The sequence below is a fragment of the Pelodiscus sinensis genome, chromosome 23 (assembly GCF_052426305.1).
Source record: "Pelodiscus sinensis isolate ZL-2025 chromosome 23, ASM5242630v1, whole genome shotgun sequence".
Classification (NCBI taxonomy): domain Eukaryota; kingdom Metazoa; phylum Chordata; order Testudines; family Trionychidae; genus Pelodiscus; species Pelodiscus sinensis.
In genome coordinates, this window is record NC_143074.1 from 2,411,006 (window position 1) to 2,424,401 (window position 13,396).

The 13,396-nt window shown below is 65.0% G+C and overlaps 1 protein-coding gene across 1 annotated transcript; it reads right to left on the bottom strand.

Moving 5' to 3' along the window:
• Positions 1-2,895: 2,895 nt before the first annotated feature.
• LOC102457876 (POU domain, class 5, transcription factor 3-like) lies at positions 2,896-13,097 on the bottom strand. The gene is made up of 5 exons (XM_075905823.2): positions 12,379-13,097; positions 7,531-7,645; positions 6,899-7,029; positions 4,619-4,783; positions 2,896-3,536 (listed from the first exon to the last, which is right to left on the bottom strand). The coding sequence occupies exons 1-5, from the start codon at positions 12,874-12,876 to the stop codon at positions 3,279-3,281; spliced, it is 1,167 nt and encodes a 388-aa protein (XP_075761938.1). The 5' UTR covers positions 12,877-13,097; the 3' UTR covers positions 2,896-3,278.
• Positions 13,098-13,396: the final 299 nt, after the last annotated feature.

Genomic DNA, 13,396 nt, shown 5'->3' on the forward strand with positions numbered 1-13,396 from the left:
CGAACAGGGACCATCGGTAGGAGGTGTGACATAGTGGGGGTACCTGGCTGGTTTCTATGCTGCTGGCTCTGGGGTAACCCCCACTGGCTGCCGTGGGTACCACGACCCAGCAAAACAGGATGAGTCACTATGCAAAGGGATATCTCAACCAGTATGGCCAGACACCCTCCATGGAGAGGAACAAAGGAAGGTGGATGCTGCCCTGGCTGGGGGGCAGGGCTGGAAGAGGGTTATTTAGTTGCTGGCTGGAAGCATGGAGGAGAGCCTAGGGAAAGGGGCTGGAGTTTAGGGGCCCAGTCTCCCCCCATCTCAAGGGGGCCTGAGGCATCCTAGCCCAGCTATGTGACCAGATTCCATCTGTGCTGTGCTGTATCCTGGAGAGGCAATAAACTTCCTCTATTCCACCGGCAGGTGCAGTCTGTTTGTGCCATTTCGGGGTGCAGGAGACGGGGGACCCCCAACGCGCCGTCACAGGAGGGAGCAGACGGCACCCCCCATCGCCCCGCACCCCCGGCTGACAGACATGCAGCCGGCATGGCCCAAAGTGAGGGGTTGAGGGGGTTTAGAACAAGCTGATAAAACCAGGCTAAGACCCGGGTCCCCCACGACTGGCGGGAACTCGAACACGCCATGGCAGAAGGCTGGTGGACGAAGCGTCAGTGCAGCTGCCGGCCCAGGTGACCAGACGATATTTTGTAACGGAAAACGAGGCCTCGCGCATCGACTAGAATTTCTGTGAGGCAGACAAGCAGCAGGTGCCAAGGGGAATCCAGGAGAACAGGGCCCTTGCGTTCAGCAAACCTCTGACAAGGTCCCTCATCAAATGCTTTGAAGCAAAGTCAGTCATGGTGGGGAGGGAAGCCCTCCCGGGAATGGGTAACTGGTTAAGACAGGGAACAGGGTAGTTGGTCAGTGGAGGCCCTGGCAGTGCAGAGATATATAGCTCCTCCCCCCCCCCCCGCCCACCGCCTGCCTGCAACCAGGGCTGTTCGACCTGCCCATATGATCTGCAAATAGGGGCAGACGGAGAGGCGGCAGTTTGCTCCCCGTTAGGTCCAAGACCAACTGCAGAGTTACAAGGGGACCTCACAGAATTGGATGACCAGGCGACAAAGTGGCAGAAAGTCCATGTTGAGTAATGCAAAGTAATTCACATTGTAAAACAAAATCCCAATTATACAACCAATGGGGGAGGGAGGGGGGGAGGGGGGGGGCGTCCTAAATTAGCTGCTACCACTCAGGAGAGATCTTGGAGTCATTGTAAAGTCTTCTGAAAACATCCCTGAATTTGCAGCAGCAGTCAGAACCCCCCCCCCCCCAAGCATTAGGAAAGGGCTGTCCAGTAGCACCTTAGAGACCAACAAAATATCTAGTATCAGGCGCTTTCACAGGCAAAACCCACTTCCTCAGCCGAGCAGCGGAGAGAAAGAGCCTGGCCTAGAGAAAAAAACCACAGTGGCCCGAGCCATGTGAGGAGGGTCAGATAGGACGACAGTAAATACGGCGCCACTGTATAAATCCACGGTACGCCCGCCCAGTTCTCGTCAGCCCATCTCACCGGCGGGGGAATAGGTCGAGAGAAGGGTGACAAGGATTAGGCGCAGTAGGGAACAGCTCCCCTCTGGGGCTCCACTATTCAGCTTAGAAAAGATGGGGGGTGGGTGGGAGAGGGCCCCAGATCCTGGCGTGGTGAGAGGAAGGAAATCCCAGCAGCACCAGAGGCGGCAGGTTTAAAAACGCACGTTATTCATCACACGACGCAGAGTCGACCTGCAGAGCCTGGACTCCAACAAGAACTGGACACGCTCCCAGGGGATCTTAGCCGCGTCAGAGATGCAGCCCCAGGCTTGGGGTGGCCCGAAGCCTGTTTGCAAGAAACCAGGTGCGGGCGGCAGCAGGGGAATCGCTTGATAACTGCATCGCTCTGCTCCGTCCCGATGCACCTGGCACTGGCCACGCAGAAGCCCGGGCCCTGCAGGAGACGGACCCTTGCTCTGACCAAGTCCTTAGTCTGCATATCGCCCGCCAAGCAGCAATGACACCCAACCCGCCTAGCCAGGCATGGACGCAAGGGGGAGCCGAGCCGAGCCTGGCTGCCCATGGACCCGGTGCAGAGCACATCTGCTCGCCAGAGCACCTGCCCCGTCTTCTGAGCAGGGAGCGCCCTTCGGGCACCTCCCAGGAGTGGTGCTTATTGGGGGCAGAGCTCCCAGAGGGGCGCCCTCCGCTGCCCCTCTGTCCCCGGGGCAAGTGCTCGCCGTACTAGAGGTCTAGAGAGAACCACCCAGTGTGCATGGCTCGGTGCCGCTACACAGAACCGCGTTTTCCACCAGTGCCTCCCTACTGGGGTAACCCCCCCAGGGCTCGTCACCCTCCCGCCCGGGGAAATCCCAGCCTTCCGGCACAGGGCCTGGGAGAGGCACCAGTATTTCTAAGCCCTCCCGGCGAGGGGCCGTCTCGCCCTTCCGTGCCACGTGCTCCCCTCCCGCAGAGACGCAGTAACTCAGCTCCGACCAGGTAATTAGGAGCACAGAGCACGCCCGGAGCCGGGCTTCACGGCAGCCGTTTGGAAACCCTCGGGGCCCTTGGCTGGTCTCCAGCAGGGTGGCCCGCCCATCCGCCATGCCAGCCCGGGCTGATCAGCCCCTGGCCACATGGCCACTGGGCCGGCCCAGAGCCCCACGGGGGAACGGCCGTCAGAGCTGCCAGTCTGGAGCTGTTCAGCGAAACCTGCTCTCCGTGGGAAACGCCGAGGGGTCGAGACCAGCATGGCTCAGTGCCCGGCTGAGCCTCCGCTGCCATCTGCCCAGGAGACCGAAGGGCCCACGCCAGGGGCACCTAGCATCTTAGGCTCGTGGCTGCCTGGGCCGGCGAGAGACACAGACACAGGACGGGTTTAAAGCTAAAAAAGGCTTTTTTCTCCTCCTCCCAACTAACAATATAGAACATGCTGTTTACAGGTGAACGAGGCCCCGCCCCCCGGGGGAGGGGCAGGACAGGTAGGTCAGCTGGGGATCTCCCCCCCAGCGGGAGAAGCCGGCTCCCGGCAGTGGGAGCAATTCACATCAGCAGGACGGACAGGGCTTCGCTCCAGGGCGCAGGGGGATCTGCGCCCTCGGCCTGGCTTGCTGCTGCTCCCCCAAACCACACACAGCCCCCCCGTCCCTGAGTCAGGCGTCTAGGAGCAGCCGCAGGCTCTCTGGGGTGCTGTTCTCTCCGGGGGGCCAGCCAAGCACCGACAGGGAGACGCCTCCGTCCAGCTCCCCCCGTGGCCAGGCTCAGTTGCTGCCATTCCCCATGGAGACAGCCGGCTGCAAAGCTTGCGGGAAGAGCTCGCCCTTGTGGAAAGCCGGCAGGTAGATGGGAGGGGGCGAGGCCAGGGGCGCCGGGGCATACGCCTGGGCACTCATGGCGGCGGGCAGGGCCGGGTGTGCCAGGGCCTGGCCCATGTCGTACGCGGCTCCCTCGCTCTCCTCGAAGGGCAGCAGCAGCCGCTTGCCCTTCTGGCGCCGGTTGCAGAACCAGACCCGCACCACCTGGGCAGAGACGGGAGAAGGCACAGAAGGGAGATGAGCCAGTTCAGCCTCCCACAGCCCCCCCTCCCGCGAGGAGCAAAGCGCCCAGCGGCACCAAGCCCACCAGGGAGCCTTGCGCTCTCGTCTGGTGGGCTGATTTCTGCCTTCCCTCCGCCCTCCGAGCCCTGCCCCTCCTCCCAGCTCAGCAGCACCGGCCGGGAGGGGCAGGAAGGCTGATCTCTGCAGAGCCGCCTGGCACTCGGACGGCCCCACCGCAAACGAGGCTGTCCTGCAACACCGCTCCGCTCCTTCCCCAGCTGCACCCCCCTGCAGGCAGGCTGGGGGATACTCCCACCAGCGGGTACCACCTGAGAAATGAGCTACCAAGGGAGCCCACGTGCACGCTCGCTGCATCCATGAAGCACACCTGCCCTGGGGGGCGGGGCGTGGGCTAGCCGCTGGCGCTGGACGGCTCCGTGCAAAATCTCACAGCCCTCGGCACGAAAGGGCTGGATCAGAGCTCGCCAAAACTGGCGTGGGTAGGGGAGGAGGGAACAGGAACATGGAAAACGTTGGTAACACAAAGCAAATTGTTTCTGACCAAGGTGCCAAAGGAAAATTTGATTTTTTGGGGTCCCAAGTTTCAGGTGCCCGAGTTACGGGAAGTGTCATTTGGGTGCCACACGTCCCCATCCTACTCGCTAGGCTGGGCGACAGCCCCCCTTGCGCGCCACAGCCCACACGAAGTGGGAGGCTGTGCATCCTGGGAGATGTAGTCTGGCTGGGAGAGCCCGCTCCCAAAGGAGAACAGGGAGACGCGGCACCTAAACTCCAGTTCCCACGAGGCACCGCAGCCGGGCTGCCAAAACGAAAGGTCGGCTTCTTGACTACCACCCCCAGGCTGCGGCGAGCCGGGCGGTTCGGCGAATCCTCGCGGGAGTCACAAACCCAACGTTCTCCTTAAAAAGGAGTTTGGACGGAAAAACTTCCAGCGGCCCCGACCTGACTTGCAGAGGTGCCGGCAGGGCAGGCGGGTCCCTCCGAAGGGCCCTGCTCCGAACCTGCGGCTCCACCCACCCCCGGCGAGCTCCGGCCACACCTACGTCTTTGTCCAGGTTGAGATCCTCGGCGATCTGCGAGATCTGCTGGGGGCTGGGCTTCACGCACTTGCGGAAGAAGCTCTCCAGCGTGCCCTTGACGTTGTTCTCGATGCTGGTTCTGCGCTTCCTCTTCCGGGCCTGGGCCAGGGCCTGCTCCGCATTGCACAGCTGGAACGCAAGAGCGAGACACAAACCCGCAAGAGCCATGTGGCACGTGGCGACCGGCCCTCCTGGGGACACCGGCTCCTCGGGTCACGTGCACCCGGCTGGCAGAGCACCAGGGCGGAGAGCTGCTCCCGGGCCCTGCAAGTGGGTGAAAAGCCACCCCCACCCTCCGAGGCAGGGCTGTCCGGAGGGGAGAGGCCTCTGCAAGCAGCCACAGGCTGGGTGCTGCGTGTCACGCGGCGGGGAGACACCGAACAGAGGAACGAGGGATGCTGAGCTGGGACCACATTTTTCTGCATCCATTCCGATTTGTTGTGCTTGTCAGAGCAGCCCGCCCGGCTGCACCCGCTTCACTACATGTGAGGGAGCAGGAATTCACAGCACGGACAGCTGGGGACAGACCTCTACAGAGCAACACATCAAACCACCACCCAGCAGCCTGGCTCAGAGGCTGGGGGTGCCGACTTGGGCTCGCACCAGCAGCTGGGTGGGCAGCTGGACCAGCGCAGGCTCCGAGTCTGGAGAGGAGGAGCTGGACAAAACCAGCCTCGGAGACTCACGTTGGTTTCTTCTGGGCAGACGTACCTCCCCACAACGGCTCCGAGACCCAGGCGCCTGCCTTCCAGAGACATGCACCCGACACGGGCACGGCCGGCCTGCCTCCAGCAGCTGCTACGACCACCCTCCCAGAGCCACGGACCCCACGGCGCTCGACGCCGCTCAGACTCCAACCACACTAAACTTCAGGGGCCCGATTTCCACGGCTCCCCTGGGGCCTACCCACGAGCAGGGTCACCAACCAGCAAGGGGCGGTCGCATCCTCCGAGGGGCCGCTGCGTTTGGTGGCCGAGCTCTGGGCTGGGGAGCTGGAAGAGCCAGTGGCTACGCAGCTGCTGAGCCACATGGCGCCATTCCGGCTTCTCCGCTTTTTAACCAGCTGCTCTGATTAATTCCCCAGGAGACCGCACCCCCGGAAAGAGACCGCACAGCAAAACCCCGTCCAGTCCGCCAAGTACGGCGCAATGCCCGAGGAAAAGCCAGGGCTGCGTCTTCACGCCTGCCACCAGTAGGCCCCCCCAATTTGTCATGTCCACGTGCGGAATGAGTTTTGTTACATGCACCAACACGGAGATGACGTGCGACAGGGAGAGGACGTGTGGCACATCGCCTCCATATTGGTGCATGTAGCAAAATTCATTCCGCACCAGGGCAATCGGTGGTGGGGAGCTGCTCACAAAACGCTGCAATATCTCCTTGCACTCGGCGGCTACCGTGGGGCTGCGGCGTGGGCCCAGAATGCAGCCTTGCCCCTGCTCGCCCCGCCCCGTGACGGAGCCCGGGAAGGCAGCCATACTGCAGTCTCCAACAGAGGCACCAGCCCCCAGTTAACCCCAGTGCTTTGAGAGCCCCCGTGCCCAGCGCGGGCCCTTCCGCCTGGCGTGCAGGGAGGGTCCAGGTGGGACTCTCCCCCCGGGTCTCGGTTTTCAAAAGGCAGCTCGTAAGAGAGGTGAGGGGGCAGCAGATGGACAAGAGCAGGAAGATCAGGCCTTTCTATCTGCTGGGGTTGTAGCAGGAGAACCGGTTACACAGTCAGCCGATACGCCCGGGCTTACTGGTTACGGGGAACAGCTACATGCAGGCTCCACCCCCTCCCAGGGAGCCGGCTGCCACCCCGCACTGCAGGTGCGTGGAACCGCTGAAATTTTCGCCGGTTACACGGTTACCCAGTTATCTGGGTAACCCCCCTGCTACCTACCCTGCCTCGTAACGCACGAGCAAGGGGCTGGGCGGCACATTTGAAACCAGCATGAGACAATACCACCCTCTGTCCCCCGCCGAGTGAGAAACTAACCTGCGGAACTCACCGCCCCAAGGTACCCGCAAAGCCCAGGACAGAGCAGGGCGCTCGAGAGCAGCCCCACACGTCCTGCTCCTCCACAGCCACCGCAGAACGGACAAAACGTTCCCAAGGGGCACGAGCCCCCAACATGGCCCCAGCTGACAGCCAGGGCCAGGAAGGACTTTGCCTGCGACTAGGCCATCGGTTCCAGAGCTGCCCACGAGGGCGTCACATGCCCCTTGCTCAGCAGCAGCGAGCCCCGGCCTGGCCCCTCTTACCTCCTGCAGGCCGTCGCTGTTCTCCGCCTCGTTCAGCCAGCGCTGCAGCAGTGGCTTCAGCTTGCACATGTTCTTGAAGCTCAGCTGGAGGGCTTCGAAGCGGCAGATTGTCGTCTGGCTAAACATCTTCCCTGGGGAGAGACGAACCATTCACGCAGGCCCCGGAGCATCCACGTGGGAGATGTACCTCGCACGTCCCCATGGCTCCCTTCCCTCCTAACGGGGGGGCCTCCTCCCTTCCTGGGGACTCAGGGGGCGCTTGAGTCTCCCCCTCAACAGCTGGATCTCAGAGCCCAGGGGCTGCTCACTCGGCTCCAGAGAACGCTGCTTCCTCCCCAGGACCCCGTCTCCTCTTGCGAGGCCGCAGCCGGGACAGCAGAGCCCTACATAGTGTCAGGTCGGGGTCCCCCCGGCGTCGCCCCACGTTCACTCTGGGCTCGCTGCAAGGAGCATCCAAACCCCTCCAGCCGCTCTGAGCGCCCCATGGGGCAAGAAGCCGCACAGCACCAAGGGGGGCCCGGGGCTGCCCCCCCCCAGGATTCCGGGGCTGCCCCTCCCCCATTCTCCCGTTCTGCACTGAGACCCCCCCCCCCCCAGAGGCAGCGGATGCGCGTGGGGAGGGACGCACTCACCATACAGAGTCCCCAGAGCCATCCCCACGTCGGCCTGGGTGAAGCCCAGTGTGATGCGCTTGTGCTTCAGGTCTTTGGCAAACTGCTCCAGCTCCTCGGAGGTGGGGGTGGCGTCCTGGCAAGAGAGGCAGAGGCCGTGTCCGCGGGGGCCGGGAGCCCGGCGGGAGGGGGCACTGAGGCTCACCGGGGCGGGCGCAGACCCGAGGCCGGAGAGACGGAGCCCGGCGAGCGGCGCGAGGACTCGGTGACGTGGACACGCCAGCCTCCAGCAGCGACCCGCCCCAGGAGCCACGCCCGCCCGGCATGGACCCAAGAGACCCCAGACGCGGGCGCGGCCCTCCGGCGGCGCTCTGCCTTTCTACCTCCCGGCACGGCGCCTGGCTGGACCCTCCCTCTGCCTGGCTGCCCGAGAAACAAGCCGAGCCCCAACCTCCCGCCTACGGGGTCTGGCGGGCGAGGCCTTCGGGCTGCAATGGGGGGCAGGGCAGCACAAGCGCAGTTTTCCAAAGGGGGGGCAAAGCGACCTGCCCAAGCCGGGGGGGGGGCGATTCCAAGTGCCAGGGTTTTAAGTCTGATTTTCCACGTGCCGTGGCTAGTGCTGCCTTGCTCGTTCTTTGCGCCCTTCCCACGCGACAGCCTTAAATGGCTACAGGGGCTGGTTTGTGCCTGTCTGGGCACCACGGTTCCTAATCGCCAGGGGAATTGCAGACTTTACCTGGCAGCTTTTCCTTCCTGAAGAGGTTCAGCCTTGAAACGCTCCACACAGGCCCCGGGCCTCCCTCGTGGACACCACAAAGTCCCCCACCCACGGCCCCGGCCGGGTCGGGAAAGGCTCAGGGAGCAGGGAGACACCAGGCCTTGTCTCTGGAAAATCCCCCCGTTAGGCTTCTAGGGACCCAAACTCCTCGGCCTGTCGGGAGGGGCCGGAACGCTGCTCCCGAGCTGCAAGACGCAACCAGTTGGCATCATTAACTCTGGCCCCCACCACGGATGTGCCTCGTACGTCTCACCCCTCCCGCAGCGCCGGGCAAGTCTGCTTAGTACGGGGGAAACTGAGGCTCAGCCGACACGGCCAGCGGATAAGACATGGCTCACGCCTGAGAGACACGGAGACCCACTGATCTGCCGCCCCACGCAGCGCTGCGTCCATGAGACAAAGCCTCTCCCGGGGGTGGGGGGGGAGGAAGGTACCTACTGCGCTGGGTGGCGCACTCCTGGGCACGGGCAGCCTCCGCACCTCGCGGTGCCAGACACGCCGACGCGCTCGGCCAAGGCCGCCCAGAGCCTTCAGTGCAGCAGCTGCTGAACCTCGCGCCTGCACCCGCACGCCCGTCGGCAAAACACGTCAGTCAGGGGAGCGACAACCGCCCGGCCCGAGTGCCGCACTCACACGGCTGGACGGGGCAGCACCAGAGAGCGCGTCTGTGACACAGCAACCGCCTGCCGCTTGGGGGGGGGGGGGGGTCATTCAGCGGCACGAGACCCGCTGTAAGGCCTGGCACAGACGCGGCCGGTCGCTCAGATTCCAGACCAGCCTCCTGTCTCGGCACGGAAGCCGCGTTGCTGGAGGGATGCGGATTCTACGCTACCACCAGGAACGGCTGGAATAGCAACCAGGGATGTGGAAATGCGCTGATCTCGGTAGACACGTGACCTCCGAAATCGTCTCCGATAGAGGCAGTGGGGGTGGGTGACGTGTTCACACCGTTACATCTCTAGGAGGAACAGAATCGCTGCCGACAGTCCAGCGCCTGCTTCACTCTGGGCCCAGCAGTCAATGGGGCGTGAGTCAAGTTACGGCCCCCCCATGCGCCTGCCAGCCCAGGGCCTTCACGGTCAATGGTTGGGGGCTTGTCAGTCACAGCTTGGCATTTCCTGGCTCCGGCGCCCGGCTCCGGGCAGCCAGTCTGAGTTCCAGAACCCCCTGACCGGAGAACATCGGCATCGCGCTGGTAACGTCCGAGCTTGGGGCCACTTGAAAAGTTCAGTTCCTTATAAACGCTAGAGGCAGGACTGAACGCCGCCCCCCCGCCACACCCATTCCCACTGCACCCCCTCTCCTGCACCACAATACCCACAGCTGGAGGGGCAGCAGGAGGGCAGATCCCCACGGGCTGGAGGAAGTCTCCATGGAGCAATGCCCATCTACGCCAGCCGTGCACCTTTCCTCCCCTTTCGGGAAGGCTGGGAAGTGCCTGGCCACTGGGTCTCTTCCCCCAGGAAGCCAGCAGGAGACACCGATCTCTGCTCAGATCTAAGCACACCCCAGAGAGGCTCCCAGCTGGACCCTCCAGCAGTGGCGGGTTCTGGGCAGGGCAGGGGAGGGACAGGAGGGATGCCCATGTCAAGATGCCCCCTCTCCCACCCTGTATCCGATCTCCAGAGCAGAGAGGGGGCACAACGGGACTGGGGATGGAATCTGCTGGCTGCCTTTGGGAGCGGTACGGGGTGAGCCTGCCTCAGCCCCGCTGCAGCACCCCCCAGGAACCACCTAGGAGCCCTGAGCCCACACCCTGAAACCCTGCCCCAGTCGTGAACCCCCTCCTGCATCTCAGCCTGGTGAAAGGGAGGGAGAAGGGATGGAGTGAGCACGGACAGGGCCTCAGAGGAGGTGGGGAAGGGGAATTTGGGTTTGAGGTAGCTTGGATTGCACTTAAATTCAACAAGGGATCTTGTGTTCCGCCTGGGGGCCAGCCACAGGCATTCAGCCTCCCCTCGGCTCCAGGGGCATTTAGGAGAAGATCTGGGCCCTGCTGCCCAACAAAGCAAACAGGGATCCGCCCCCCTTCGCAATTTCCCCTCCAGACTTCGCAGCCCAGGGGGAGGGCTGGGCTGCTCCAACCCAGCTCTGAGAGCAGCAGAACTTTGGCAGGGAGGGGGCCAGTCACCTGCCCACATCCAGCCGACAGGATCCAGCACTGCCCGGGGAGCTACATGCTGCTGAAATGAAAGCATCAGGGGGCTAGTTCCCTGCACCTCGCGTCAGCCTCTACCCCGTGCAGAGGTACCACGAGCCAGGCTCAGCCGCGTCGCCCAGGGCGAGTCCCAACACAAGGTCCAGGCCAGGAGAAGCTGAGACGAGCAGCACCCTCGGTTTGCACCAAAATGACACGCACAAAATGCGCAGGCAGGTGTTCGCACGCCCGGATTCTCAGAGCCACCCGTCTGTCCAGCTGGCGCTGCGGTGGGACAGCCAGTCAGCTCCCAGCCTCTGAAGAGCTCGCTGCGTGCGTTCCCCAATGCAGTCACAGCCGCCGGCCCAGTGAGAGTCGGGTACAATGACCAGAACCCAAACCCTTTGCCATTTGTGTCCATCACAAAGGAGGCCAGGCCAGGGGAGTCCCTGGGTTTCTTGCTCACTTCTTGCTGATGAGAGCGTGCAGAGCAGGCGGCACTCGCACCCGAGGCCGCAGAGCGGCCAGATGCAGAAGCCGTCCCAGACGGACACGTTTCCAAGAGCCAGCAGAGGGAGCCCCAGGAGAAGCAGCTGTTTGGAACAGTGCCAAAGTCGGGCCCTCCTGCCCCCCCACCCCCCAACATGGGAAGAAACGGACGGTGCTGGTCTCGCGATCCCAGCGGCCCACGGGCCCCAGTGCTGGGCTAACCGAGTTATCTGCCACGTGGGGCTGCCCCTTCCGGCTCGGGCTCCCTGCAGTAAGGGGCAGAACGCGCGGCCCGCAGCCAGTGGGGAGCCTCAGGGCAGCACCACGCTTAGGAACTCGGCCTCCTCCCTGAGCCTGGGCACGCCGGGAGGGCACGCCGGGAGGGCACGCCGGTGACTGCCACCAAGCCACCTGCAGCCACCAAACCGCCTCTTCGGCAACTCACCTGCTGCAACAGCCTGCACACCCCTGTGGAGCCTCCCAGCCAGCAGCCCCTCCCCGTCCTGCCAGCGGGACCCCCACCCCATGAGAGCCCCCTCACTGCTGGATGGGCATGGCCAGGCACAGCTGACTCCTGGTGTTCCCACCACCTGGGTAGGCCACTGTGAACCATTCCCCTGCTGCGGTCACCAGGCTGGGCCCCAGAGAACGGGGAGGGGGCAGGGAAGATGCAGAGTGGGAGAAAGGGGGACCCAACGCTGAGGCTGGCAGGTTAAGGGTCAGCCTCAAACCCTGCAGGCATGTGCCTGGGGGGGGGGGGTGTCTGGGAGGGCATCTCTGCTTGGTGCCCACTAACCTCTCCCCAGGCATCACAGGGCAGACCAGATGATCCACTCTGGTGTCCCCCCCCCCCCCCGGCCTTGCTCTGGAAAGACTTAGCACGGGGGCTGAGCACGGGGGCTCCCTGGAGGCGGGGGGGGGAACTAGGCAGAGGCAAAGGAAAAGAAAAGGCGAAGGGGGGGGCCGTGCGGGGCAGCAATGGAGGCTGGAGGAGCGGAGAGCCACTGGCCCGCACACGGGGCGGCTGGGAACGCAGCTCACCCCCCGAGCCCAACGGTTTTCAAATAGACCCCCCTCGCAATGCAAAGAGCTTTCGTCCGGGGGCGCCTGGCTGCCTCGTCCCTGCTGCCCCCGGGGCGGGAGCGTCTCTGCGGGTCTTCCACTCGCCCAGTCAGAGCCGTGCACCCCGAGGGGCTCCCCGCAGCCCAGCGCCGTCCCGCCGACCCCAAAGCGCCACACCCGGGCAGGACCACGGGCACCAATCCGGGGGCACGTCCTCCGGGGCTGCAGCGGAGCCGGGAGAGGAGGGTCCCGTCCCCCCCGCGGAGTCAGGCCTGGGCCAGGTGTAACTGTGCTCGGCAAAGGCGAAGGGAGGAAGATGCGGGCGCCCCTCCCGCCGGAGAAGTGGGGGTCCCTTGAGCAACCGCCCAGCGGGCAGGGCCTCGACGGGCCAGCCCGTCCTTACCTCGTCCCCGCTCTCGCTGGACTGGCCTCCCTCGCTGGCCGCCCCGCTGGAGCTGCCGCTGCTGCCCAGACTGGAGAGGCCGCTGGGGGGCTGGTGCGGGGCGCTGGGGTAAAGGGCGGGGTGGGCCCCGGGGCAGAGCCCGGCTCCCGGGAAGCTCTGCCGGGACCAGAACGCGCCGCTCCAGGGGGGCGCGTAGTAGGCGCCCGCGGGCAGCAGGGCGCATTGCGCGTCGGGGGAGCCGCCTTTGCGCCCAGTCTCCTGGCCCGGCTCTTCCTTCGGGGCCGGCCGGCTGGGCAGCAGCGCGGGGCCCGGCTGGGGGCAGGGCTCCGGGCCAGGGAACGGGCCCCAGGCCTTGGCCGGCCCCGCCTCGGGCTCGTACTCCGCTTTGCGCGCTGGGAAGGGGAAGAGGGGCTGCTGCGGGGCCAGGCCGCCCGCCTCCTGCAGGCTCCCCGCGCCCAGGCCGAAGGACGGGGCGGGCAGCCCCTCCTGGCTGAACATGCTGGCGGCCCGGAGCTGGGGCGCAGGCCTAGGGCGCCCTGGGGCGATAGGCGAGGGCCAGGCGGCCGCGGCTGCTCCGCATGTTGGGGCTCAGGGGAGCCGGGCAGCGCCCTTCCATGCTGCGGAGCCTCGTCCAGCCCGGGGCCTGAGAGTCCTCCCCGCCCTCGGCCGGGGGCCGCTATGTGAATGGCCCTGCTCGGCTATTGGCCCCGCCAAGACAATCGGCACCAATGGCTTGTGAATGAACTTGAGTCTTTTGTGGGCCTCGGGGGTGGGGCAGCGCCTCTCGCCCCCACCTGGACGGGGAAGAGCTTCAGAGGCCGCCCCCCCCCCCCGCCCCCGGGGCAGCCAGCAGGGCACTGGGAGAGGCAGCGGCCTAAGGAATTGGTGGGGACCAGCCTGCCCCGTGTTTCTGAAAGGGGGAGCCCCCCAGAAATGCCGTCGCCCTGTCCCCCGCCCCGGGGCCGTTGGAGGAAGAGGGAAGGCAGCACATTGGCAAGGCCCAGCCCCCGGCCTGCAC